This window comes from Oreochromis niloticus, linkage group LG1 (assembly GCF_001858045.2).
Source record: "Oreochromis niloticus isolate F11D_XX linkage group LG1, O_niloticus_UMD_NMBU, whole genome shotgun sequence".
Lineage (NCBI taxonomy): Eukaryota > Metazoa > Chordata > Actinopteri > Cichliformes > Cichlidae > Oreochromis > Oreochromis niloticus.
Genome location: NC_031965.2, coordinates 19,102,368 through 19,130,247, shown reverse-complemented (window position 1 = coordinate 19,130,247; position 27,880 = coordinate 19,102,368). Strand labels below are relative to the sequence as shown.

Below are 27,880 nucleotides of genomic sequence, written 5' to 3'. Positions count from 1 at the left end.
AAAAGGCCAAACAAACCAGAGACACCTAACTTTCTGCAACTAGAGTTGCCCCCTGGTGACCTTTGGAAAAAAATGCAGGTTCACTTTTCAGACCCAGAGGCAACGTTCCTCCTTTTTCAAATAGTCTTTTCAGATATTAATATTAAAAATGAAAAGGAAAAGCCCACAAATTCAGAATCATTTCTGCTTTCACACTGCTACTGCATGCAGTCATAACAACCATAGCAAAGGATAGATAGATAGGTAGATAACTCTCAATACAACAACAAAACAAGAGTGGCATTCATGCTGAGCAGGTAGTGTTAAACCAACAGCAGCAAGAAAGTGACAAAAAAGAAACAAAAAGATTGCTGTCATACATGTATCATTACCTTATAAACTCAGAAACAGAACAACAGAACCTGTGTTCTAATGCAGAGCATAATTAAAACATGTGATTTTGGTTGACATCCCAACAGGAAACGATGATGGACAACGCACTCCGCACTATATCCTACATTGCCGACATTGGGAACATTGTCGTCCTGATGGCAAGACGCCGGATGCCACGCACAGCCTCGCAGGACTGCATTGAAACTACACCCGGAGCGCCCGAGGCAAAGAAGCAGTACAAAATGATATGCCACGTCTTTGAGTCTGAGGATGTAAGCAGCTCTTAAAGAGTTTTCCAAATGACAAACCCACTGTGCCTCTATGTGTTTATGGGAGAATCGTCTCAAGAGAGTGGGTACACAGATGACAGATGTTATTTTTTTGTCATTATGTAAGAGTTCTCATTTGGCAGATCCTTTAACATCTAAAGATAGTGAAGATGACACTTGCGATTGCGTTTCAAGTGCTATGTGAGTGTCAGAAAATATTTCAGCTTCCCACTTCTCGCTGCTTTTTAACTTCCACAGTTTGACTCCGAGACACAGTTTTCTTGCCTTTTTTTCCCCTGAATTTAGTGTTTACTAAATTATCTCAAATGCTGTCGCTAATATAAAGAAGTTCTAGAAACATTTTTTGGGGCACCCTGCAGTAATCACTTAGGGGAGCCCAGTGATGTGAAATGATGTAAATTGGCTGGGCACTTTTGATTTTGATTTGCTTTCCTCGTTGAAGCAGATTCAGCAGGAGCTGGCAACATGAACAATGTTGCGCAGAGGAGCCAACGACTCAGTTTCTGTGCCAGTCAGTATAAAGGCTGGGCTCCAATCTGCAGCCTCCTCATCTAATTTTGCTGCCAGGCTTTAAAGGCCGCCCAGAGTTATAATGGAACCATTCAGCCGCTCATCCATCAGCTTATAAACAGTTTGTGTTATTGTGGTTCCACTGGCTGTATGTGCTGATTCCTGTCTTTTCTTCTTCTTCTTCTTCTTCTTTTTTTTATTGTTGTACATAACTAGTTCATGGTGGGACTTGGGGCCATTACTGTCTGCAAAGAGGGATTTATATGCAAGTATAGATTTCAATTAAACAGAGGAAGTATGGTTATATCATTCAAATGTATACAAGGTTTATTATTGCTGTCTGTTGGCTTCATTAACCTTGATTTCACCTGAATGAGAGAGCAGGAAACAGGAAAGTTGTCTGTTTTCTTAGTGGCGAAATATAGCTTATGACAGAGAAACTCAGTAGAAACTTAAACGCCTTTATATTTATTCCACTACTGGTTGATGCCCTTAGCTCCCTGTGTTGTTATTTATATGCTCCTGGGTTTGCTTTTGTTTACAGCTTGACATTTCTGTCTGCAGGCCCAGCTTATTGCTCAGTCCATCGGCCAGGCTTTCAGCGTAGCTTACCAGGAGTTCCTGAGAGCCAATGGCATTAACCCCGAGGACCTGAGTCAGAAGGAGTACAGTGACATCATCAACACCCAGGAAATGTACAATGATGAACTCATCACTCCACTGAACTGAAGATGTATATACCTCCGAAGGAAGAACTGGGAATAAACAGTGAAAGACTTTGCATGTGGGACAAATCACACTGGGGCTGCAGGGCTGTTAGAGAAATGTACTACTATAGTTGCTGTTAGCTAATTAGATTAAGAGGCAGATGGTACAGTAAAATCTACTCCAACAGTGTCAGATCGAGCTTATTTTCGCTGTAGCATTTTTTGCTTTAGCTAATGCCGTGCCCTGAAAACATTGCTGGAGGCTTTTGGTGAATTACAAACTGTGAAACGTTTACTGGTTTATGAGCACAGAGGCTGCAGGGGCACCATCACCCAGCTGCTGTATTAGGGGCACATGAGTAATTTACAGTGATGAGGAACCTGGGCTTTCTTGAAGTACTAAAGCTTCCCCACCTTACTAACTGTTCCAAGAATAAAGTCATGTCTTGAGGCTTCGTGTGTAGATGAGTAGTATCAGCTGGTCTGAAACAGGAAAACGTATCCAGCATTATGACAGTACTGGAGGATGAGCAAAAGCTGAATCTGAAAAGGCCTGTAAAGTCAAACATGGATGTGATAAATCAATACAGATAAATTATTGGTAGTTCTTTGTTGTTTACATACATATTCAACCAAAGTGAATTTGGCTGTAAAATGTCGTTCCTCCTAGCAACCTTTCCAACAAGCCAAACTTTTTCAGTCTTTTTGTTTTTGTACTTGCAAAGCAGGTGTTTTTCATGCATTGCAATTTGAGACAACCAGTGCAATCTAAACACTGCTGACTTGTTTGCTAAAGACAAATCTGTTCTTCATCAGTACATCAAAAAGTTCAAGAATACACCAGCCAGTCACATTTATATCCATGTCTGTTCAGTCTTGGCCTTTGACCCTTTGGATCTAAAATGTATCACTTTATGATGTTATCCCATTATAAGTTTGTTTTGGAAGAATTAGTGTAAGATTTCCTGAGTTCAACATTTAGCACTGTTCAGTTCACTGTTGAGTCCAAGTGAGCAAATCTGCCAGATTTAAAGAAATTCTCTGCAGTTGGCTCAGCTGCATTAAAAAAAAGACAGAAAAAGATCAGTGTTACTGGAGGCATGTAATCCATTATGTACTCCAAATGCAATGATAGGACTTCTTTTGGCATTTTGTATTATTATTATTATTAAGGCTCAGAGGAAATAGGAAGGCCACAGTAATGGAGTTTAAAAAAACAAAACAATGTCCTTAATTAAATTAGGCTCCAAAGAAGTATCTGTAATGTGGTGAGTGTGTGTGGAGGTATCTGAAAGAAAGAAAGAAAGAAAGAGTTAAATGACAGGCAAACAAAACCCAAACCAGCCATGGCCCCTGCCTCCTACCAGTGCTAAGCGGGGCCAGACACTTACCTCCTATTAAAAAAAACAGAAAGATGAAGGAAACAAGGAAGACACAAAGTAGTAGAGAGGTCATCACATGCATCCATCATGTCAAATGCTGTTATTAATCTCCACCGTTAGCAAATGTGCTTTAATGAGTATCTCATGCAAAATAAAACATGCAAAACTGATTTTCAACATTAGCTCGAGCGATCTAATCTGACCAGAGATTTTAATCTATTTCTGTATAAGCAGTAATCCGTGATCCACGTTAAGAGACTCAGTCTCACTGTAACACATATGAAGGATATTAAAAACCCCACAATTGTGGCTCATGTGTTTTCAAATGCAGTTGGACACTTTCTGTTCATCATTAAAGACACCATCCCCTGCTTACCTCTCTCTCCACAGCTGCAGCTGGAGAAGAGTAAAGGGGAGATCCTGGGTGTGGTGATTGTGGAGTCCGGTTGGGGCTCCATCCTGCCCACAGTTATTTTAGCCAACATGATGAACGGCGGTCCAGCAGCTCGCTCTGGCAAGCTCAGCATCGGAGACCAAATCATGTCCATCAACAACACCAGCCTAGTGGGGCTGCCGCTCGCCACCTGTCAGGGAATCATTAAGGTACTGAGATCCTGAAGAAGTGGATGGAAGAGGCAGCTAAAGTCGTGAAATACACCCTAAATTGTTATTTTTAAAATTCAACTACATAATTTCTGTGAATAAACCTCTTACGTTTGTGTGTTCTTCTCTGTCTTGTGTGTTAAAGGGCTTAAAGAACCAGGTCCAGGTGAAAATGAACATTGTCAGCTGCCCTCCTGTTACTACAGTCCTCATTAAGAGACCAGATCTAAAGTATCAGCTGGGCTTCAGTGTTCAGAATGGCATTGTATGTATAATTTAATAGAGCTATATGTGGGTGGCTCTGATATTATTAGTTATTATTAGTTAATTAGTTAAATGATCAAGTTAATACTTTATTTGATACCTTTCCTGTTGGCACCACGCAGCATGTTTATGTTTCACTTCTTTTTATTAGTTAAAGTTGACCTGCACATTTTTTTCTCTGTATTGTATATATTGAAGATGCTCTGTGTCTATAATGCATTGTGATAAATTGCCATTTAAACTCAGACACTATTCATACACGTATAATCTTTGCACCATTAGTGCGCCATTCGTTTATTATTGTGTGTAAAAGACGCACTGTGTGTCGACAGTGTGTCTTTTCTCCTGTCTCCCTCCCCTCACCACCCGAGTGGTTGCGGGAGATGGCTGCTTTTCCATCAGCCTAGCTCAGCTGGAGGTTTCTACCTGTTAAAAGGGAGTTTCGCCTTCCCACTGTCACCAAGTGCCTGCTCATAAGGGCTCACCTGATTGTTGGGGTTTACTCTCTATTATTGTAGCATCTTTACATTCGAATATAAAGCATCCTGGGCCATCTTGAGATGTAATTATAATATCGCTGTATTTCTGTCTTTTTTTGGGGGGGGGGGTTGAACACCTTTATAATGACCTAATTTTCTTCTTTGCTGTTGTTGTTTGTTTTTCCTCCAGATATGCAGTCTGATGCGAGGAGGCATTGCTGAGCGAGGTGGGGTCCGAGTAGGTCACAGGATCATAGAGATCAATGGTCAGAGTGTGGTGGCCACAGCACACGAGAAGATTGTCCAGGCTCTCTCGAACTCTGTTGGCGAGGTGAAACTGATGCACACAAACATTTCACAAAAACCATCTACAAAGAAAGCCATAATTTTCAGACACAAACATTTGCTAATCCAGTGTAAATACTGTGATGGTTTCAGTACAACTACCGTGTTTTTTTTACTGTTGGCTGAATAAATGATGGATTTAGTCACTGTGGCTTCACTCACTCGTTGTCTGAAACCAGACATCACGAGCTAGGAGTGGATCACACTGACAATCACTTACAGGGTACTGATGTATCTAGTTTATTATAGATTGGAGCATAATTTACCAAATAAAAATCACATGAATTAAAGTTGTTAAGACTATAAACTCATCAGGATTAAATTCAGTACAGTTTAAAAGGTTGTTTTCTCAAAGGGACGAGTCACCTGCTATTGGCCATCAAAGGAAATAACTGCTGATGATGCAAAGTAGGCGAATCCCGAATTAAATACTTCCCCTCTTTGAGACCAAGTATTGAAGCAGCTAACAATAAGAACGAATTTTTGCTGATTGACATATGACAGTGGGGTTACATAGGCACCCAGAGCCTGGAATGACTGCTAGCCACCGAGTAGCAGCTGCAAAGTGATGTGTGATGAATGTCTTCCTGTGTGAACGCTCCTTTATACACTGGTTTCACCGTCCTGCATCCATCTATGCTGTCATGGTCACTAAATTGAATCATCTGTAAAAATAATGCACAGCAATGATTGTTGGTACATAATCGCAACAATTACTGCTCTAAAGCAGGCGTGTCAACTCAAATTACATAATGGGCCACATGCTTTGATCTTAACTGGGTCACACTAGTGAAATTCCCCTTTCTGTCAGTGAAAAGAAGTTTAATTACACATTTAATCCTTGAGATATCTTAATATAACAAAATCAAGTGTGAATTCAACATTAGGTCTCGGTTTTTCTGCATGATATAGAAATCCTGCTGTAGAATGAAAGAAGTCTGTCAGCATGACTCTTTGAGCTTAAATTATAAGAAAAAGAAATTGTTGAATTCGAGAAAAGGTTCTGGTGTGTCATTGGCTGTCCAGAAGTCTGCTTTTTTACTATGTACTTGTAGTGAAAAACTACAAACTTTTCTGTCTTTTAATTATTTATGTTGCCTAATTGGTTGGTGTAGCCATCGTGGAGGTCTTTGTCAAAAGGAAAAGTTCTTAAAATGTAGGTAAAAGTCATGCACATTTCCAGCGCCATCCACTGGGCCAGATTGGAATTGTTGCCAGGCTGATTCTGACACCTGGGCCTTATGTTTGGCACATCTGCTGTAAATAACTTTCACATGTGTCTTTAACCCTTTAGACCTCTACATCATCATTTTTCTGACTAGAACAAACAAACTGAGAAATTGCACAAAAATGCCGTAAATAGCAAAAATGATACAAATCAAAATTAATACATGTTAATGTATATTTAATTTGTCACAAGGATCAATAAACTGTCCAGTTTCAAAACTTTACAGTTTGCTGACAATTATTTCATGGTTCAGGCTTTACAGGGTTATTTTTGGCAGACATACTTTTAACAGAAAGCCTGCAGTATAAACAAACACGGAGTAACCTTGGATGAGTGAAATGTAAGAGCAGAACTAGATCACTGTCAGAGCCAAATAAGTCACACTGCTTAAAAAAAAACAGAAAACAATTGAAATACGCAGTTAATGTTCAGGCACTTCGATGTGGGAGACTATAAATTGTGTAAGTACAGTACAGTAAAATATTCTGCTCAGATCATTACTTTTATACAGTTGAAAACCCTTTAAATGGTCTTTTTTTAAAACTGTGTCCTCACTGCCTGTGTGTCCATCGATTTCACTCGACTTTTATGTTGTATTTACAAGAAGAAAAAAGCCCTTTTATTCTTCAGTTTTCAGCTGATTGTCCATTTCACAGAGCCCCTGGTGTTTTCTCTCTCTGTCAGATTCACATGAAGACCATGCCGGCAGCCATGTTCAGGCTTCTAACAGGACAGGAGACCCCCATGTACATATAAAGAACAGCCAAGAACCGCCCCACGGGACAGGCAGTCAGCTGCGGTCGGTTATCATACAAACAAACCTGACTAGTGACCGGGTGGAGGATTACTCCTCCCCGTCCTTTCAATTCTCTCTTCTTTTTCTTTTCTTCGTCTTTGGGCTGATGACTTCAACTCCTCATCATCTCTCTAGTCTGTGCTTAACATGCGACAGCCATTATACTGATACTGGATGCCTAATCCACTCGACCAGCTGAAGAGACAGAGTGTATGTGTTTGTGCGTGGATGTGCGTGGATACTGTTTGCTATTTATTTGTCCTGTCTGTGTGGACTTACCGAACGAATACGTCACAGTTTATTTTTTTATATTCATGTAATGCAATATGATACTTCTACTCTACTTTCTTGTATATTTCCATTTTCATTTCTGTTAATTTATTCTCATGTAAATACATATTTTGCTAATATTGTGAGTGCAGGCAGTGTGGGGGGGGCAGCGCTGTATTGTAAATATTTACTGAATCTTGCCATCGAACTGAGGCCATGATGATGGCAAAGACACAAGTTAATGCCGGATATCATCAAAAGGGGAATGAGTTACGTGTCTGAAATGTTGGGTTTAGATGTGCTAAGTGAATAAAATAACGTGACTCAAGCCAATTCTTGGAGCAGAGGTGTACGGGAGAAACGCCATATCCTTTTTCTTTACAACATTTTAAGGCAATACACCAGTTCAACTTCTGAATGGCAAATCTTTTCTAAATCAAACATTCACATTTAAATAATATTAACATGCATTAATTATGCTTTGGATATCAAGTCACAGGTATGAAAAGTTTCTTTTGTGTGCTTCTCTACTGTGTGTTCATCTCTAGTGTTCTGACTGAAACTCATGCATACTTTGAGTGGACTGTGAATGTAACTTTGTTGTGTGAGCTGTCTCATTGCCATACGCAGTATTAGAATGTCTGTACATAAATAAAAACTTGTCTAGTATTGTGCTCATGTTAAAAACTAAAATAACAAAAAAACCAAAACCTCACAGGTTTAAGTCACCGCAAACATCCTCCCAGCTATATGTTGGCCTTCATTCTTGAGAGGGAAAGAGAGAACTGTGAATCACACACTGTGACAGACAAAAAAAGCCTTACTGCGGAGTAATGGCTTTCCAATGCATTGTAGTAAATTTTAACCGTAAGAACATTATCTGTGTGCATGCCTCGTAAAGTAGAATCATGTCATTGTGACAGGATAATAAAATATGAGCTAAACCTGGCTGTGATTTTTTTTTAAACTGGGTCAAACACTCACTGGCCACTTTATTAGGTACACAATGCTTTAAATTACTCCACAAAGACTTAACTGCCTGAAATCTTCATGATTCTTCATGAAGGTTCAACGAGGAACTGCAAACAGTCCTTAGAGATTTTGGTCTATATTGACTTGATAGTATCACAGTTGCTGCTGCAGATTTGTGAATCTCCCAATGCACCACATCCCAAAAGGTGCTCTGCTGGATGGAGATACGGTGGGGTGAAAAAGTATTTGCCCCCTTTATGATTACCTTTTTTTTTTTTCCTACTTCAACGTTTCAGATCATCAAACAAATGTAAACATTGGACAAAGATAACACAAGAAAATATAAAATGCAGTTTCTAAGTATAGGTGTTTATTATTAAGGAGGGGGAAACAATCCAAACCTACATGGCCCTGTTTAAAAAGTGATTGCCCCACCCGCTCCATTATAACATAAATTAACTGTGGTGTATCACATCTTTAGTTCAATTTCTCTAGTCACACCCAGGCCTGATTACTCCCACACCTGTTCTCAATCAAGAAAAATAGGACCTGCCAGACATAATGGAGTATCCAAGGAAATTCAGGAACAAATGAGAAACAAAGTCACTGAGATCTCTCAAGTCTGGAAAAGGTTATAAAGTCATTTCTAAAGCTGTGGGATTCCAGCGAACCACGGTGAGAGCCATTATCTACAAATGGCGAAAACATGGAACAGTGGTGGACCTTCCCAGGAGTGGCCAGCTGACCAAAATTACCCGATTCTTCCAAGAGGTCACAAAAGACCCCAGAACAACATCCAAAGAACTGCAGGCCTCACCTGCTTCAGTTAAAGTCAATGTTCAGGACTCCACCATAAGAAAGAGACCGGGCAAAAATGGCCTGCATGGCAGACTCAAGACTAAAACCACTGCTGAGCAAAAGGAGCATAAAGGCTCGTCTATTTTGCCAGGAAACATCTTTATTATCCCCAAGACTTCTGAGAAAATATTCTGTGGACTGACAAGACCAAAGTTTAACTTTTTGGATGGTGTGTGTCGCATTACATGTGGTGTAAAAGTAACACAGCCTTTCAGAAAAGGCATGTCATACCAACAGTAAAATATGATACTTTGATGGTCTGGGGCTGTTTTGCTGTATAAGAACCTGGAAGACTTGTGTAGTAAATGGAAGCCTGAATTCTGCTGTCTGTCTTCAGCAGGACAATGATCACAAAACACACCAGCAAGTCCACCTCTGAATGACTGAAGAAAAACAAAACAAAGACTTTGGAGTGGCCTGGTCAAAGTCCTGATCTGAATCTGATTGAGATGCTGTGGCATGACCTTAATAAGGTGGTTCATGCTCAAAAACCCTCCAATGTGGCCAAATTGCAACAATTCTACCCCCCCCCCAATAATAAAAACCTTTATTTAGAAAGTGCATCTTGTGTTATCTTTGTCAAATATTTAAATTTGTTTGATCTGAAACATTCAGTTTGAGAAACATATAAAACACTAGGAAATCAGGGAGGGGCCAAACACTTTTTCACACCACTGTATGGTGACTGTGGCGTTCATTTGAGTACCATGAACTCACTGTCCTGTTTAAGAACCCAGTTTGAGATGCTTTGATCTTAGTGACATGTTATCCTGCTGGAAGCAGCCATCAGAAGATGTGCAAAATGTGGACATGGTTAGCAACATATCCAAGACAGGCTGTGATATTTAAATGATGCTCAGTCAGTACTATGGGTCATAAGCGTCCCACAAAAATGTTCCCTACACTATTACACACCATCAGCCTGACCAGGGTCATTTTTTCATGTTGTTTATGTCTTTGTAGGTTCTCAGTCATCCATCCAACATCATGATGGTGAATGGATGAAGCTTGGAAAGAAAGCAACTGGACTTTAAATTTCTTAAAGATGTTTCACCTCTCATCCAAGAGGCTTCTTCAGTTCTAAAATCAATGGTGGAGTTTTATCTGGGACTTTCAGTCATTTAGTTTTAGAATTGGAGAAACCTCTTGGATGATTAAAATAAAATAAATCAGGCTACATTGAAGTGTTTATGATACAAGTGGAAATTTTGATTGCCTGCTTTAGTCAGAAGTAAAAACAACTTAATATCTGTGGTAAAAGAATTGTTACTTATACAGCACCTTTCATGCACACACACAAAGATGACACTCAGGGGCAACTCAAGGTTCAGCATCTTGCCAAAGGATACTTGGGAACATGGTCTGTAGAAGCCGGGGATTGCTCTACCGACCTACGGAACAGCAGATGATCCGTTCTACCACAACCATCACATGAGATGATTACTACGACTAAATAATTAAATTACTATAGACGCTTCAGGTAAGACTGATTCTGATCTGATTAGCATCTCTCAATTGAGCAGTGAATAGTAAGACATCTCTTGATATATTATGTAGTGTGAAATTTCATTGCAGCTGTTTTGACTCATCAAAAACTACAGATGAGGTCATTCGGCAGGGATACAGGATACCCAAGCATTATCCAAACAGAATAGAAGGAGCCTTAATTATCAGTTTTACTTGTGCTTTTAAAGGTGCATAGGATTATAATTCAGCCTGTGTGTGACGAAAGGCACTTGCTATGTGACAGTTTCATAATAGGTATTCATTCGAAAGCAAGGCTGCAGTGTTTTCTTCTTTTGATGCCTAAAGCTGTCAGTGTAGAAAATACATTAAATCTTTTATTTTAAAAAAGCAGCTTTGCAAAGGCATTTCTTTCAATGGTCTTCTCATGCACATAGAATGAGTCACTCTCAGATTGAGACCAAGCACACACACACACAAAAAAAAAAAAAAAAAAGGGGTTTACCATCAAATATCAGAGCCATGATAGAGGTGACCAATTATCTGTTATAATCTGCTAATTTACAGCCATGGAACCGAGGAATATTGTATGGCATGATGGAGGATGCTTATTTGCTTCTCAGCAAATAATTTACTGAACATTGTTTCCTGTAATTTAAGCACATGCATGTTTAAGGCAGCTTTGTGTAATTATAGGTGTTCTGAAGTGCACATCGCCTTATTGGGGGAAACAGGAGTTTAAGTATATAAAGTCAGTATTATTGCTTCAGGGAAACGGTGTGCTATGAAACTCAGCTGGTTTGTCCATACTCTGCATGACTCATTCTGGTGGCACTTTTCTCCAACAACCCACTGCATGAAGAAAAAGAGCAGCTCCAGAGGAGAAAGAACTGTGAGGCTGCTCCAGATTTTGATAAACACATTGTAGCATAGGATTTCAAGAGTAAATTCCATTTGGCAGGTTTCTTTGATCAGTTCCAGTTTTCTGCACAGCTGAGTACATTGATTTCCTGCACACCCACTATAAAAACAGCACACTACAATTAACACATTGTACGCTCTGGTACGATTGACATCAATTCAACTTTGAAGTTCTTATGCCCCCTAGTGTTGACATTTGTAAATGCAGAACCTACAAATGTACTCCACTTTAGAAATACAAACTTCAATAATGCAAGATTTGTTTTTATTTTTACAACATTTAAATTAATCCTTAACTTAGATACCAGAAAATTGCACATTACATACAGTCATACAAGTATTATGTTTTAGTATTGGAATCATTAGGCACTATGAAGTCCTTTAATCGTACCATTTAATAATTCTAATTACATGTGTCCCATGCAAGCAGTGTAGCAGTCACTTCTTTCAAAGCGTGGTCAAGTTGAGGGACTGTTTTGAACTAGCGCTGTTATCTTTGTTCGGGTCAATGTCCAATTTGTGCTAGTCATGCAGAGCCACTGTCAGTTGATCCGTTCAGGGGTTTTGGTCATTTTTGTCACACTTTAACATAACCTTTATTCCAAGACCCTGACGTGTCGTCTCAAAGGCTTGGACTGCCTGCTCCAGAGGGAAACGATGGGTCACAAGGGGCTTGACATTCACTTTACCTGACGCCAACATGGCAATCGCCATTGGCCAGCTGCAACACAAACAATTGTTTAAGTGCAATAATTACTTTAGCTTAGCCCAAAAATAAAAATGGTCCACACATTACTGCCTTTAAAATTGATGGAACTTAACTGTTAACATCCACTTGTAGAAAGAAAAAAAAAAAAAAAAAAAAAAAAAAAAAAAAAGTACCAAGTTAGCTTACGTATTGCAGTAGCGGAAAACTCCTCTGATGTCTACTTCTCTTACAGCGGCATTGATCAGAGGAACTGTAGCCAGCTCTGAGCCAAGACCCACCAGCACCACAACACCTCCAGAACGGGTTGCCTGATAAAGGGGAAGAAAACAAAACAAAGTGATTATTTTATGAGTCGGCAGAGACTGAACCCTCTTTATGTTGGGACAGATACAGGTAAGATTGTGTCTGCTCAGATCCTTTACCTGAGCTATAAAAAGATAACTCTACCTTGACATTTTAAAATCAACATGTACATCAACCATCGCAAGTAAATCTATTTACAGGTGTTCATATTTCTTGCGCAATGTGCTGATAACATTTCCCGTTTTAGTTGGTGCCGTTTTTACCATTTTGCACAGTTTAACCTTGCATCATATCTCATGAGCTCATCAGGTATTATGCAACTAAAAACTTTTGCCAACAACTATAGGAATCAAAAGGACATGTCACTGCTGATTTGAATTACAAAAGCTGTATGAAACTTTGAAATATTCAACTAAATTAAAGAACCATACTTAATACATAACTTTAGATCCCACCACTGATGGCAGGCAAGAGAACTTCAAGTTTCAACATCTCATGCAATAATGTAATCCAGATTTTAAATTCTTACTCCCTCATCTACTAATTGCATGGAACAGATTCAGAAATGTGACTACAACTTTTGTCTTTACTGGCCACATACATAGATGGCAGTTTGGATGCAGCTCTCAACACCAGTGCATTCAATGGTAATGTGAGGCTGGGTCCCCAACATCTCCTCTACACTCTTTGCCAGCTGCTGGGCTCCATCTCCTCTCTTCACAGTCAGCAGGAAGTCTGCACCCAGCTCTTTGGCCATCAACAGACGCTCCTCAGACAGATCTGAACACAGCAAAGGAAGGAAACCAGAGTTAAGTTGAATTATCAGAATGAATACTTCTGTTAAGATGAGTGCTTAAAATGACAAATTGTGTTACCAGATATGACGACCTGCGAGGCCCCCATTGCCTTGGCTGCAAGCAGACAGACCAACCCGATAGGTCCTGTATAAAGAGAGGAAGCATGCATAAATGGTCTAAGCAAACTTGTGTTACACAAACATACATTTAAAAAGAAAGTTCAAGTGCTGAATCAGGTATTACTGACAGAGTGCTTAAATGAACTTAATCTTTTTTCTGAAAACAAGTTAAACATTAAGGAGATTAACCTGCATGGAAAGGGGCAGTTTTTGCCCACATCACTTCAGTTTTGTGAAGACAGTAGGAATCACATTTGAGTTTACACCCACTGTGTGCCAAAGGGATTCCTTACTTGCACGAGCAGGTTACTCAAATACCCTAGTTCTCATCTTGTTGATGGAATATTACTAGCAGATTTGATGACTTGTCTAATTTTTACCTGCGCCACAGACGAACACAGTGCTACCAAGGGTCACTCCAGCCCTTCGGCAGGCATGGATTCCCACAGACAAAGGTTCAATGAGCGCTCCCTCCTCAAATGTGACATTATCAGGCAACCTGAACAGTTTTTGAAGAGAGAAACAAAGGAAAACTTATGCGTGTTAGCCAACAGACAGATGAGGCAGCTTCGCAATTGATTGCGCAATCTTGGAAAAACACTGGTACTTGTAACAGAAGTTGGCACTGTGTGTGTAATAGCGACAGAGGTTTCCATCATCAGGGGGTGTGGCACAGAAGAAGATAGTGGGAGACAAATTATAGCGTCCAGTCTTGAAGAACTCGTCCATCTCACGGGGCACACCAGGCTCAATAGCCACTCTGTCACCTAGAGAATATAAAAGTAAAAATTAAAGCGGAACTATCACCACATAGCTGAGTGAAAACTAGCATAGGGTAGAAGGGTTCCATACCATGAACCTTAATCTAAATTCAGTTTGTGTGATGGGTAAATTTAGAATAGGTTTCCTCAGTTTAAACTTTAGGTGACGCTGGCTTTGGTGCACAGCTCAGAGTTACATACTACATTTGCACTTACCCACTTTAAGGTGCTTGACCTCTGAGCCAACCTTCGCCACTCTCCCCGAGGCCTCGTGCCCCAGCACCATGGGTTTTTTGAGCACAAAGTCCCCTATCCGGCCATTCTGCCAATAGTGCACATCTGAGCCACAGATTCCCACAGAGTGCATCTGCAGCAAAACCTCTGAGCACAAAAGGCAAAGCAGGAACGCAGTTAGGACACAGCTGCACTCCCAGACTGGTCTGAGTAGAGATCATGCAATTTTCTACATTTTAAGCTGCTTGCTTCAACACCATACTAATGAAAAGAGGCAATGCCCATGTGTTTTAAGTCAAAAGCTAAGAAATGAATGGCATAATTAAAATATAGTGACCAATAACTCTATTCATTGAAAAAGCATTTAAAATAGCAATAACAGCCTCTTTGGACGTTTGGGTTTGTTTGCTCTTTGATGACGTATATAATATAAGCTGCACTTGAGTGCAGTACTATACCATTGGGTCCTGGTTCCGGGATAGGGCGATTTTCCTGTGACAAACGACGATAATGCAAAAAAGTTGCAGTCAATTGAAGTCACACAGCGTGTAAATGAACGCGAATATGTAACGTCACAGCACAGTTTCATACCAGCCGCAGGTCTCCTTTAGCGTGCAGCACCAGGGAAAGATTGTCTTGCGCCATGACAGAGAGAAATGCTGGGCTTACAACGACATGAAGTCAACAGAAAGCACGGCAAAGTGCAAACAGACAGCCCAGAGTGTCTCTAGTTCCTCTCAGCTTCAAAGTACTCAAAGCAATGGCAGGGCACGCCTTCCTAAACGAAGCCCCTGATTGGCTTAAAACGCTGCGGAGCAGTCCACTTTGTAGGGGTGGACGCTGCGACGCAAAAACATAAAACTGCACAAGTGTGACACCAAAACTACTCTTTGCCCCTCGAGTAAAGCTATAAACTATATTTTTATTAATCGCAAATTGATCTTAAATCTTCATCATTGATACGAGCGAATTAATAAGCAAAATTATTTTTAGATTGCCGTGGTGCTACTTGAGTCAAATAAGAGCGTCCATTTGAAAAGGGGAGGGAGTAAAACTGAGTGGCTCGTTAAACAACCCGCGGTACAGAGGTCAGGTAGTAACTAAAGTTTAGATCACATGTACTTACATTAGGGCGATAATTAATAATTATATGTATATTTATTCTGCCTAAACAGACACTAAATCAAGAGGTGATAAGAGGAGGTGATACTCAGAAAATGTGAAAAAACTAAAAAACCTAACTGGCTGCACAGGTGGGACGCGAGCACTGTGCAGTAGGGGAGAGTGAGGTAAGATGAGCCAGTGGGTAAGTTGAACCACCCCTTGTATCTAGGTAACTGTGTTCATGTTTTGTCATGTGACCATAAATCCAGGAAGCACTCATCATTTCCATCCTGCTATATTAAAGAGGAGCACATTGGAGAAGGGGTAAGTCTGTATTACACAAAAAAATGTTTTCTGCTTGTCAAAGTAAAATTTCTGCATATCAGGTAAATTGACTGTAATATTAAAACAAATGTATCTGTGTCTAAAATGATATATTATACATGTTGGTGGGTTTCTAAAATATAATATAATCTGAAGAAGTTTTCTAAAGATTAGCCTAAATTGCTAAACTAGCCCGTTTTTTTCAAAATGGTGGCTATGGGGCAAAGTGAGCCAAAGCCTATGGGGTAAATTGATCCAATGGTTCAACCTACCCCACCATAAGGCACTGAAATTTATTTAAGGCTCTGACTTATTAAATAGTATTTTAGTTCAGTATACTGAACCCTTTTGTTGTATTTGTCATATGTTAACTATTATAGAAAAGATATCATGCCAAGGACCTACAGACGGAAGACCAGCTGGGGCTCAACACCCCTGGAGGAGATTGAAAGGGCAGCGAGTGAAGTCAAGGGAGGAAAGTCCATAAGATCAGTGGCTAAAGAAAGACAAATTGACAGGTCAACAGTCAGGAGATATATTAAAAAGAGGGACACACAGGAGGTCAAATCGGTTGGCTATAGTGGAACAGCTTCAGCAAAGAGAGTCTTCTCTGAGGAGGTGGAGAAGGAGCTAGCAGAGCATATCAAGAAGCTTGCAGAGCAGTTCCATGGCATTTCCCCAAAGAAATGCCGTGAACTGGCATTAGAATTGGCAGGCAGAAACAACATTCCTACTCCCAGCAACTGGACAGAGAAAGGTTTAGCCGGTAGGAAGTGCAAGAAACAACATTTCAGTAGGTTGGCACAGACTAATGTATTTTGTGTAGTTTACTACTTTACCATTACATTTTTTAGGTAAAGAATGGTTCAAGAATTTCTTGGCACGCCACCATCTCTCTTGCCGTATGCCTGAGGCAACATCTTTGGGAAGAGCTACAGCCTTCAATAAGACTACAGTTGGGGAGTTCTTTGACAATCTGGCTAAAGTGATCGACAGGTAACAGAAGTTATCTAATTGAAAACATTAATAACTATTTATGACAACTACAAACAACAGTTAAGTGAATAAATATGCGTACTCTCAGCTAACATTTTTTGCATTACTTAAAAATTTAACTAATCATCATTGCTCTTTTTTTGTTTGACAGGTATAAATTCCCCCCAAACATGATTTTTAATGTTGACGAAACAGGTGTAACAACAGTACAGACACCAAAGCAGGTAGTGGCAGAAAAAGGAAAAAAACAAGTGGGCTCCATCACATCTGCTGAAAGAGTCGAACTGGTGACTGTAGTCTGTGCTGTCAATGCGACTGGTAACGCAGTCCCTCCGATGTTTATCTTCCCAAGGGTTAGATACAAAGACCACTTCATTGCAGGAGCACCTCCGGGATCAATTGGTACCACTACAAGATCAGGCTGGATCAGTGAAGATGTCTTTGTTGTGTTCCTTGAACATCTGGTTCAGCAGACCAAGTGCTCCCCTGACCTGCCACTGCTGCTAATCATGGATAACCATGAAGCCCACATTTCACTGAAGGCTTTGGACATAGCAAAAACAAGTGGTATTGTAATGCTCACAATTCCACCCCACACTTCCCATCGCCTTCAGCCTCTGGATAAGTGTGTGTATGGTCCATTTAAAACCTATTACAACAGAGCTCTTGATGGCTGGATGAGGTCCAACCCAGGCAAAACTGCCAGCATATACCAAATTGCTGGTTGTGTGAATGATGCTTTCATGTCAGCAATGACACCACGAAATATCTCCTCGGGATTTAGAGCCACTGGGATTTTCCCTTACAACAGAGATATCTTCTCTGATGCAGAGTTTGAGCCATCCATGGTGTCAGACAGGCCCAACCTGGAGCAGCAGCCTGCCGCTGAAGGTGTTGCACCTGTGGTTTCAGCCTCTCTTTCTGCTGAGCTACCTTCACCAGACCCTGTACATGCATGTGGTTCACGAAGTGACCCCAACCATGCTCGATATGTGTCTCCCACTGATATTCTACCCTTACTCAAAAGTCAGCAGCCCAGGAAACAAACAAATCGAAAGCGTGTGAAGACACGAATCCTGACTGATACACCTGAAAAGCAGGCAATTGAGAGACACCATGAAGAAAGGACAAATAAACTGAAAGGCAAAAAAGAAATAATCCACAAAAAGCAAGGAATGTGGAAGAGGAAACAAACCCAGACAAAAATTGCAGTGGAAAGCAGCTCTGAGGAGAGTGATGTTCCCATCCCATTTGAAGACACTTCTGAGTATGAGAGTTCCAGCGATGAAAGAAGTGAACCAGATGTCTCAGACCTGGTAGTTGGTGACTTTGTCATCGTAAGATTTGCATCCAAATCCAGGAGCCACCATTACATTGGCCTGGTTGACAGCTTTGCAGACAACGAAGTGAGTGCCAGATTTCTCAGAAGAATCCGAGGGATCACTAGCAGTAAGAAACCCACGTTTGTGTTCAAGGAAAATGATGAGGCATCTTTCCCACGCAAGGATGTGCTGAAGAAGCTACCTCAACCTCAACAGGCTGGAGGAACTGCAAGGAGGGAGCAACAGTTCATATTCCCCTGCAACCTTGATCATTGGAATATTGAATAGTTCTTTTGAATAAATGGTTTTGAACTGGTGGTTTGTTTAGAAACCACCAGTTTCCAGGTTTGTTCTCACAGGTTTACAACTGTTAAAATGGTTTGTTTTCACAATATGATCAGTTTTACATTTTAAAAACTACATGGTCAGTTTGCCCCAAGATGGCTCAGTTTACCCACTGACTAGGTTCAATTTACCCCTAATCTGGGGCAAGTTGAGCCAAAGGAGCATTTTTTTTTAATAGGTCATTATTTTGGGCAGCGTCATCAGACATAGATTCTGATCATTACATTTGAAAGGAGACATCCTGAAATAAAGGAATATGTTATCATTCTATTTCTGTGTCATTTTTTTCTCACATCCAGGACAACATGAGTAAAAAGTGGCTCATCTTACCTCACTCTCCCCTATAAATAAAAGTAAAAGCAATTCAATTTCAAATAAAAGACAAAAGTGTCAATCTATTTTAGCTTAAGAGTAGGTCGCAGAAAATTATATACGGCTATGTAATTACCAGGAAAACACAACACCGAACAATGTGACGAGGTAGAGAAGCAGTGAAGCATGTTTCAGTGATTCTGATGTAATGGAGTCAGAAATGCTTAAGAAACTTCCAATCATAAATACAGGTTTAAGAGGGGAAACAAATTTCTTTGGGGTTGGGTCGTGATGAGCATCCAACATAAAAATCTGCCCAATCAAACATGGGAAGTCATGCAATGTGGCAACTATTGTGGATATGGGAGCAGGAGTTAAGTTTAAGTGCTTTATTGCATATTGTGTTTTTAAGATAAACAGGAAATGTAAATAGAATCTGGAGCTGAAACGTGAAATCCAGTAATTGGTTGTGTAAGTGTACAAATTCTTTGTGGGATGGGAGTCTGCAGTGCTTTCCTGCAGGCTTGGAGAGTAGTACCATCACCCAAGCCAAGCAGGCAGCTGGAGTAATGCTGTTAACAGCTGAAAAAGAAGAGGGACCCCAGCTGGCCAGTGGGTTCAAACCAGGAAGTGTCTTGTTGTGAGGTGACAGTGCTAACCACTGTCCCGTTGCACCACCCCACAGTTTCCAAATTTGCAATTTGGATTCTTGTAATTATGCCTCAGTCACACAGATAGGTGTAATGCACGTAAATGTTGTACACCAACAGCTAAACATACGCAGAAGAAATGGTAGCAATATTTTTGTTATTCTCAAGGTGCCCCTTGTTAGGTGGCTACACTGAAGAGAAAACCTTGTCTGCTTACATATCTTTTTGTTATTCATTAATTTCTTGATTGATCAGGGGGCTGCAGGCTGTCCCAGAGCAAAAGTCTGAGTCGCACACTGGATGGATCAAAAGTCGTTGTGCTCGTGGGAGCTCACTGAAAACTCTGCAGGTTGATTTTTTTTCATGAATTTAATAAGCCTACTGTAAACTAGAAGACTATAAGCTGGTGGCTCACCCATCTCTCACCCTCACTAGATTCAATCCAGGTCGCTGTATTTGTCATGGAAGTTAGCAGAGTTAAAGCATATTCAATGAGCACATCAATTTGATTCCTGTCTCAAACTTTGCTTTGTGGATTTAAATAGACAGAAAAAAAAGTTTATAATTTTAAGTGTGGAGCCACTAATAAGATTCTCCTTTCAGGGAGGGTTTCATCAGGCAACAATAAAAACTAGGGACAATGTCAGAGGGATAACATAAATAAAATGTCACAGGACAACCAGTGTCGTGTGGCAAATCTCCATCGTTTATGATATGAAAGTCAAAAGCTAACACACATATACAACATTATATTGTAGCACACAGAACTGTAACAAGAGTACAATAAAATCACAAAATGACATCAGCAGTAGCTATAACATACTGATTTATTATAAATCAGTGCAGGAAGGCAATGTAAACATAATAAACAAACATAATAACTCATCTTGTAAAAACTGCTGGTTTTCTCTAACTATTTGCTTGCTTATGAGTGTGGCAAACAGCAGAGTGTTTTACATCTGAAGCATCGGAAACACCCACAATAGAAATCGCACAGGTCACCCGAGTATTTCTGCAGCTTGTCCATGCTGACGTACCCTGCAAGGAGTAAGTAGAAAGTAATAATGTGTAGCACACAAATGTCTTCTGCCTTTTACTGTCTTCTATTATTACACTAGACCTTTGATACAGGTCAATAACAAACTGTGAAAAGAACAGTAACTAACAATTCTTCACCTGTAATCGTGCTTTTAACTGGATATTTTTGCATACGACCACAAAGTGGTGCTTCATTCTCTGATGAGTCGGTGTCAGATAATCCAGAACTGCCAACAGAGTGATGGAGGCTTTATTAGTTTAGTAGTGAGTCTACATTTTTTTAAAATCAGAATCACAATATTTATAGTTGGAAGTCCACATACTACCTTATGCTGATTTCTTCTTCGCTGAACTCATCATCTGTTGGGCAATTATAGCTTTTCAGGGAGTGCTGTAAAAAAGGAGTTACTCTAATTAAGTTTATTTATTTTAAATCCCATTACATGTAACACAAAACACAGCAAGTTCCTGAGCAATGTGCCACGATGCGAGTTCAACTAATCCACTTCAGGGTAAGTGGAAGAAAATGGATGGATGAATGAATATTCTTTATAATAAATAGCCTAGCAGACATCTACAAACATTTGTGAAAGAAAGGGTCCTTCTCAGGAGCTCAGTAAATTCCAGCGTGGTTCCGTGATAGGATGCCACCTGCGCAACAACTTCAGTCGTGAAATTTACTCGCTATTTAAGGGGACATGAAATGCTACACACATAAAGGCTAATTTACATCGCGGAGCACTGCTCTCAAAAACTGACATAAATGTAACTCTGTCTGTGGATTTAAGAAATAAGTGCTTAAAGTTAAAGTTTTAAAAGCGTGTTTAGCATCATCTTCTGTCAGTACGGAACGAACGTGACCTCATCTGGTTGGTTGGTTGCGGCTAACGGACTTCCATTTGTTTTTGTTAGCTAACTAGTGACAGAATCAATAACTCAGAGGAAAATAGGACATTAAAAATAAAAATCAGCTTAAGGGGATCACTTTTGTGCTGTCCCTGGCTGCAACAATGAGTTTTATGCCAAGAAACTGAGATATACTGCCCACTTTCACTGTCTGTCTCTTTAGCAGTAATCGTTTGTAAAGCACTTTATAAATGAGAAGAGTGTGGAGGAGAGTTTGTTTGAGTCACCAGACCAACATCTATGTCAGTTTTTGAGAGCAGGGCTCAATGGTGTAAATTACCCTTTATTTGAGTAGCATTTCATGTCCCCTTTAAATATTCCACAAACAGCTGTTAGTGGAATTATAACAAAGTGTAAGTAAATGGAAACAACAGCAACTCAGCCACAAATAGCGTATGCTGGTTTATCACAAAGGGAGTGTGGCATGTTTCTGTATAACAGAGTGCACGACCAACAGAGGACTCGTCAGGCTAGCTGTTTCAGCATCTCACACACATTAGTGTGGAAACAAGAATTACAGGCGTAACCTGTGTGCAGTTTATCTTGCTGCTGTCCGTACCTCATCCGCTGACTGCTCATTATTACGCTCCCAAATCAGCTGCCCAAACACTTTTCTCACCTCTGAAATGATACATAAATGAGAAGCTGTTTCCAACGTCAAGACAGGTTGACATTTTTTGAGCTGAACCACTCAGAAAGTGGCAGTTCTTGTAAATGTTCTCAGGAACCTGAGGAAAAACTATCCTTTTTTTTTTTAAATGAAGAGGCAAAAATCTAAAGAAGTGGTTTGTGTAGAAAATAATTCAGGGTTTTCCCTTCATTTAAAAAAGAGGTTGTGGTCCTCCCGCACAAATAAATTACCAGGATTGTAATATATAATATTTTTAACACTTTTTTGGTTAATTTATCCACTCATATAATATATTTTTATTTATCAAATGTCCAGAAAAAGCAGTGAACAAACTTTAAGTAGGTTAAATCAATATCTGTTTCTCAACATCTCTTTTTTATTTCTTATTATCTCTGTACACCTCAGTCTTATCTAACAAGGACTTAGTATTGCTTAATCACAACAAATTAATAGGCATAAATTAATCCTTACCATCTTGTACGGAGGCTGGAGGCAGCACATATTGACCAATGCTCACAGACTTCACACTCTGCCTCTTTTCACAGGCGGACAGAAACAAGCTGTGAAATATTGTCAGCTTGTTCCAGAGGTAATCCTTGCTCTCAAAGATCCTAAAAAACAGTATTTATGTGTTAAGCTTTAAAGGGATTGTGGAAAAATGCCTTACAAACACAAATTCTCCGGAGGATGATAAATGTAAAGCTTTTCAGCTCAGCATGCTAACCTAAGAGTATCAGGGCATGTAGCATCTTCACTGAAAAGGTAATCCGCTGTCCTCCAATGAGCAATGGAGCCCCCCTCTGAAGCTAAGAGATAAAAGGCGATCAGAACAAGCTAACAAAGGTGTTTCTATAAATGCCAGAGCACAGTACTGTGAAAAAGACTTCCTCCACCCCTCAATTCCTGATATTCTGCTAGCAAAATGGTGCAGTGATTTATTGAAAGGTACAAACATACACTACAATACAGTATGTAAGGCAAAAAATAGGCTTCAACTAAAGAAATGCAGATTTATTATTTTTTTAAATATATATTTGAATAATTAAACAGGTCAGTGTTTGGGTCGGTCAGGTAGAAGGAGTGGACTTGAAAGACCTTCAGAAAGATTGGAGAACTATTACTTAGACTACTTTAAAAAATACACAGAAAGTCTGGCTTCTTTGAAGCAAAAAATAAAGACATTAGTGGTACCTCAAGACTTGTGCACAGTACTACAGGTCCCTTTAAATCAAGACTTTGTTAAATTACTTTAAACTAACCTTATCACAGCAGCAGCATCTTTAAGATAATTCTATAAACTTTTTTTTGGTTGCTAGGTTTATTTGGATGGCTAGCTTAAACCAAAGCTAAAAACAGGATACTTACTCCAAAACATGTAACAGGTCTGTGGCACACTGCTAGAAAACCAGGCAGTCTTATAGCGAAACATGGCCAGAAAACTACAAGTTAACTACTATTAGTGTAGCTTGTTTTTCATCTGTTTCTTATTTTCAAACGACCCCCTCCTCTGCTCTGCCTTAGCCACCACAGCCAGAGTTGGCGCTCAAAATGCTCTGCCGCGTTCAAATGCTCTAAAAACGGTAGGAAATGTTAAGATTAGAGAAAGAATCTGTAAAATCTCTGGCCTGCAGGTAGCCAAGCAAAAATCTGGCAACAAAAACAACTTTTCAGGGCTTTTATAAAATATATTTTCTTAGATATGTCATTAAAGAACAAAGCCAGATAACCTCAAACATGAATACTTGAAATGAGAGTGACCAAAATAAAACAAAATAACTTTTTTTCCAATTTAGTGAGCTGAGTTAGCTCTGCTAAATCATTGAAAAATCACAAATTGCGTGTAAGTACCTGATTTAACTGTCATTGTTATTTATACTATTACCATATCTGACTGAATGAATAAAAGGTATTAAGTGGCTGTTTTTAATTTGCTTCCTAAATGCAACAAAGAGAGAAACAGCGAGGAATGCACCAGGGATACCAAACTCATTTTAATTTTAATTATGAAACACAAAATTTCTTTTCGTTCACATAAAACGTCCTGATGTTTTTTGTTTGTTTGATTTTTTTTACTGTGGACCCACTGCAACAGAAAACTTCTATAGTGGATTGTGGAAAAAAGCCAAACAAAAATAAACTCAGTTTTATGGTGTAATATGAATGGCCATGGGAGAAGTCATCATCAGCAGGAAAACTTGTGAAAGAACACTTAAAAGTCCAGAATTTATGCCCTCCTTTATACGGTCCAGAGTGGAATCTTTGCAGAGCCAAGTTTGGCCTCCAGGCTTTACATTCACAGCCCTGAGCTACAGACTGTGAAGAAGAAAGACAGATGAGTTATGAGCTTTGCATGTTCTTCATTGCTCTACATTTTACAGGTAAAGAACTTCCAATTGAGAATTTATATTTAGCATTATTTCCTACTTATATTTGTAAAGCCACACAGAGACAAGCATGACAAGGGCAATAGTACATCCTGCTGACTGGATATTGTGCATCTGCCCTCTCTTCACATTGTTGTTGTTACTGAACTTGAAGCTCACTTGAGTTTGCAATCCTGATCTCAATCCTGCATTAAAATATACAGTATTTGTAAACTCTTTTACGAACACTTTTAACACACAGTACTGTAAAACCAACACTTTAGTATGTTGTTCATTAAAAAAATATATATAAATAAATATATACATTCTGGGCTGGTAATGCACTTTTATTCCCCAACTTAACTTTCCAGAATTGTAAGGTTTATTGTATGGTAAAGGAAAATGCATCTATTCTTATCCCATTAAAGCCTGAGCCATGAAAATGTTACCAGAATTTTTTTTAAAAGGTTTATTGAACCTTCTAACACAATTTAAAAGAGAGAGAGAGAAATGAAATATTAATTTGCACATACCAGCTTTAATTTCTATCATATTTGTTACATCTGTGTTATCTTTGTTCTTTTTTGTTTTGTTTTGTTTCAATTTATTGCTTTCAAATTTATTGTACAATTTATTTAGGTTTTTCAGAGGCATGCTGGTGATGTGAAAGTCTTGTATCAAATATGATACACTTGACATTACAGGGTTACATTTGATAAACTACTGCTTTGAATATAGAATAGGAGGACAGGCTGATTAGTACTATGTTTTGACCTTGTCAACCAGTTACATTTCTTTTGAATTTATTGTGGTTTTCCTTTTAGCTTATCCCCTGGTGTCGATGTAGCCAAAACCCTCAATGGATACTACTTGAGGTTTATACTTAAAACTATAGTGTGATATCAGCCCTCTAAAATGGACTATTAATGTATTGCACAGCAATTACTGCAGTACTGTATTTTAACACCAGATGGTAATATTTGCAACATCTTACACAGTAACAGTCCATATTAGATGGCTGTTCACTACTTAGTCTGACAATACACGATAAGTATGAGCCTGCCTTAATTAAGCAGGTTTGATCAGTGCTTTTTAAAGCACACAGAAGCTGCCACTGACTTTGACTGTCTAAATTCAGCAACCCCTTGAAAGCAAACCTGGCTGTGAATGGAGCTACATTTGTAGCAGATGTCTGATTTATCCTGACCTCGTTTAAAGAAGCTATCTATACTCAGTGAGACAGCATGGAGGTAAATGTGTTATATTTTTATATTGTCAGTTTTCTCACTTGCACACAGATACATCATGAGGTACACAAAGGCTTGCAGACATATGTTTGACAGCAGTACAGATGGACTGTATGTACAGCAGCTTCTCTGCTTTGTGTTGTTTAACCTCCTCGCTGGGGTTGTCTACAGGTCAAGTTTTCAGAGCTATTACATGGCTACACACTCACAGTCTATTGACTCTGTATGTGTCCACGAATAAACTGTAACCTTGTGCTTTATAAGGAAGATATTCCTGCATCCTGGACAACACTATTCCCACATTGCTGCTGGTATAAATCCGGAATATTGATAGTGGCACATTTGAATGAGTTTCATCCCATGCTATTACATGTCTATGCAAAGAAATTGCTTAGAAAACCACCAAGCACCTGCTTCTCCATGCGTGTGCTCAGTTCTTGCTTTGCACTGGTATGTCAGACATGACACGCATGCACAGAGGCTCAGCCTGAGCCAGTCGGCTTAGCTGAAATATTTTACCAATAAGCACAAATGATGTACATCACCAGCCCCGCATGTATATTTTTATTGGCGGCTGAGTTTCTCCACTCCTCCGTAAAGGAGCTGGTGAAGCAGTTTAAAGGCAGTGATAACTCTGTTGCCATGACAACAGCAAAGCCACGCCTAGTATTTCTTCCCAACCTTCCCCCAACAACCTGCTCGAACAAAGCACTGGAAAGAGGGGCTGGTTGATGATATATGCACTGAGGTTTAACATGTGCAGAGAAGCAGGAGAAACACGAGAGTATCTCTTTTTTCACATCAGTTGAATCCACATGAAATGAAACAGCAGCAATAATGATATGTATAATTGACTACTGGGGTTTAATTTGTGTGGATTAAATCTAATTGTTTATTAAATCCCTAAATGGAGAACTGAAGCAGCCAGCTGATTATCTGATTAGTAGAGTGACAGAAGGCTATTCTACCAATATTGATTTGCCGTGGGTTGTCTTGTTTAGTGACCTAATGAAATATGTTTGAATATGAAATCCATCTCAGACAACATATGCAAATTAAAGATCTCACCTATTTCATACAATAAAACATTTTACAAATGTATTCGATTTCACAATTATTTTTAGTTTTTTGTTTTGCAAACCTAATTAATCTAGAGATGTATTATCACGGTGCCCTCTCGTTTTCACTGCTACCTTTCACACATGCCATTCTTTTCTTCGTTTCTGGCCGTGTTGTTGTTTGTTGTCCAGAAATTATTCCGAAAATCTCAGTTATGTAAATAATTAAATAATAAATAAATACAGGGTTTTTCTCCTTCCCTTTTTGCCTCATGTCCTGATTTTGTCCTTTCAGTGTCGCTCATGCTGGACAGAAAAATGTTGTGTGGTGGCAGAGCTGAATGCCCAGAGCTCATCCATCTCTCCTCTGACCCTCATGATGTTGTTCCTTTGTGTGGTAGCCTGGAGTTTTGCGCAGTATTGCCATAGTTAGTGTGTTGTTGTTGTTATTGTTAGGGCTGTAACGTTTGATAATTATTATCTAGATTAACTGATCAGTATACATGTGCTTGCCACTTTGTTAGGTACACATTTGCTAGTACTGGGTTCGACGCCCTTTTACCTTTAAAACTGTCCTAATTCACATGACATAGATTCAGCGAGGTGCTGGAAACATTCCTCATAGATTTTGGTCCATATTGACATGATAGCGTGACACAGTTGCTGCAGATTTGCGGGCTGCACATCTGTGATGTGAATCACCCGTTCCACCACATCCCAAAGGTGCTCTGTTGGAATGAGATCTGGTAACTGTGGAGGCCGTTTGAGTACGGTGAAGTCATTGTCACGTTGGAAGCATTTAGAGATGCTCTTCTGCTTTTGCTGTTACAAGTAGTTCTTTGAGTTACTGTTACCTTCCTATCAGCTCAAAGCAGTATGCCCGTTCTCCTGTGATCACGACATCAACAAGACATTTTCACCCAGAGAACTGCTTCTCACAGGACGTTTTATCTTTCTTGGATCTTTTCTCTGTAAAACCTAGAGATGGTTGTGCAGGAAAATCTTTGCGGTGTCTAAATCGAACTTGTCATGTGACTGGCTAATTCCATACTTCTGTTAGAGAGCAATTAAACTGGTGTACCTAATCAATAATTTTAAAAATGTGTACAGGATTTTGATTTCATATGAAAGAAGATTGGAAAGTGCATCTTTTTGTATTTTTGTGTCTTTTTTTATGCATTTTCACTTGTTTTCCTGCAA

The 27,880-nt window shown here is 39.5% G+C and overlaps 4 protein-coding genes across 5 annotated transcripts in view; 2 read left to right on the top strand and 2 right to left on the bottom strand.

Annotated features, from left to right (window-relative positions):
* Positions 1 to 8,194, top strand: part of apba2b (amyloid beta (A4) precursor protein-binding, family A, member 2b) — a 67,969-nt gene extending 59,775 nt beyond the window's left edge. The window contains exons 9-14 of the mRNA XM_019359507.2: positions 459 to 644; positions 1,737 to 1,889; positions 3,517 to 3,864; positions 4,010 to 4,129; positions 4,798 to 4,938; positions 6,865 to 8,194. Coding sequence (XP_019215052.1) covers positions 459 to 644; positions 1,737 to 1,889; positions 3,517 to 3,864; positions 4,010 to 4,129; positions 4,798 to 4,938; positions 6,865 to 6,936 — 1,020 coding nt within the window. The 3' untranslated portion in view covers positions 6,937 to 8,194. The remainder of the gene's footprint in view (positions 1 to 458; positions 645 to 1,736; positions 1,890 to 3,516; positions 3,865 to 4,009; positions 4,130 to 4,797; positions 4,939 to 6,864) is intronic.
* A 3,515-nt stretch (positions 8,195 to 11,709) lies between these two features.
* sord (sorbitol dehydrogenase) lies at positions 11,710 to 15,166 on the bottom strand. The gene is made up of 9 exons (XM_003442302.5): positions 14,976 to 15,166; positions 14,843 to 14,876; positions 14,367 to 14,531; positions 13,997 to 14,156; positions 13,770 to 13,888; positions 13,349 to 13,414; positions 13,075 to 13,253; positions 12,357 to 12,478; positions 11,710 to 12,182 (listed from the first exon to the last, which is right to left on the bottom strand). The coding sequence occupies exons 1-9, from the start codon at positions 15,027 to 15,029 to the stop codon at positions 12,017 to 12,019; spliced, it is 1,065 nt and encodes a 354-aa protein (XP_003442350.1). The 5' UTR covers positions 15,030 to 15,166; the 3' UTR covers positions 11,710 to 12,016.
* Positions 15,167 to 15,264: 98 nt separating this feature from the next.
* Positions 15,265 to 18,745, top strand: LOC109201996 (uncharacterized). Of its 2 annotated transcripts, XM_019358198.2 has the most exons (4): positions 15,265 to 15,812; positions 16,193 to 16,578; positions 16,667 to 16,808; positions 16,960 to 18,745. In XM_019358198.2, the coding sequence occupies exons 1-4, from the start codon at positions 15,730 to 15,732 to the stop codon at positions 18,416 to 18,418; spliced, it is 2,070 nt and encodes a 689-aa protein (XP_019213743.1). In that variant the 5' UTR covers positions 15,265 to 15,729; the 3' UTR covers positions 18,419 to 18,745. The 2 variants fall into 2 exon arrangements, with proteins under 2 accessions (XP_019213743.1, XP_019213745.1); XM_019358200.2 differs by having other exon boundaries at positions 15,265 to 16,578.
* A 1,335-nt stretch (positions 18,746 to 20,080) lies between these two features.
* On the bottom strand, positions 20,081 to 23,587 carry terb2 (telomere repeat binding bouquet formation protein 2). Its single transcript, XM_003442390.5, has 7 exons — positions 23,378 to 23,587; positions 22,737 to 22,818; positions 22,484 to 22,623; positions 21,941 to 22,002; positions 20,802 to 20,866; positions 20,614 to 20,702; positions 20,081 to 20,475 (listed from the first exon to the last, which is right to left on the bottom strand). The coding sequence occupies exons 1-7, from the start codon at positions 23,439 to 23,441 to the stop codon at positions 20,363 to 20,365; spliced, it is 615 nt and encodes a 204-aa protein (XP_003442438.1). The 5' UTR covers positions 23,442 to 23,587; the 3' UTR covers positions 20,081 to 20,362.
* Positions 23,588 to 27,880: the final 4,293 nt, after the last annotated feature.

What these genes read in the sequence shown, in the direction of transcription:
- terb2 (XM_003442390.5), bottom strand. Translation starts at nt 23,441, where the DNA reads ATGTTTCGCTATAAGACTGCCTGGTTTTCTAGCAGTGTGCCACAGACC. An exon ending in TCCAGCCTCCGTACAAGATG is followed by an intron (nt 22,003 to 22,483) that starts GTAAGGATTAAT and finishes GTATCATTTCAG; the next exon opens with AGGTGAGAAAAGTGTTTGGG. An exon ending in AGTTAAAAGCACGATTACAG is followed by an intron (nt 20,476 to 20,613) that starts GTGAAGAATTGT and finishes TACTCCTTGCAG; the next exon opens with GGTACGTCAGCATGGACAAG.
- sord (XM_003442302.5), bottom strand. Translation starts at nt 15,029, where the DNA reads ATGGCGCAAGACAATCTTTCCCTGGTGCTGCACGCTAAAGGAGACCTG. An exon ending in CTAAAGGAGACCTGCGGCTG is followed by an intron (nt 14,877 to 14,975) that starts GTATGAAACTGT and finishes CGTTTGTCACAG; the next exon opens with GAAAATCGCCCTATCCCGGA. An exon ending in GGTCAAGCACCTTAAAGTGG is followed by an intron (nt 14,157 to 14,366) that starts GTAAGTGCAAAT and finishes TATATTCTCTAG; the next exon opens with GTGACAGAGTGGCTATTGAG.
- LOC109201996 (XM_019358198.2), top strand. Translation starts at nt 15,730, where the DNA reads ATGTTTTGTCATGTGACCATAAATCCAGGAAGCACTCATCATTTCCAT. An exon ending in AGGAGCACATTGGAGAAGGG is followed by an intron (nt 15,813 to 16,192) that starts GTAAGTCTGTAT and finishes TAACTATTATAG; the next exon opens with AAAAGATATCATGCCAAGGA. An exon ending in CTGGCTAAAGTGATCGACAG is followed by an intron (nt 16,809 to 16,959) that starts GTAACAGAAGTT and finishes TTTGTTTGACAG; the next exon opens with GTATAAATTCCCCCCAAACA.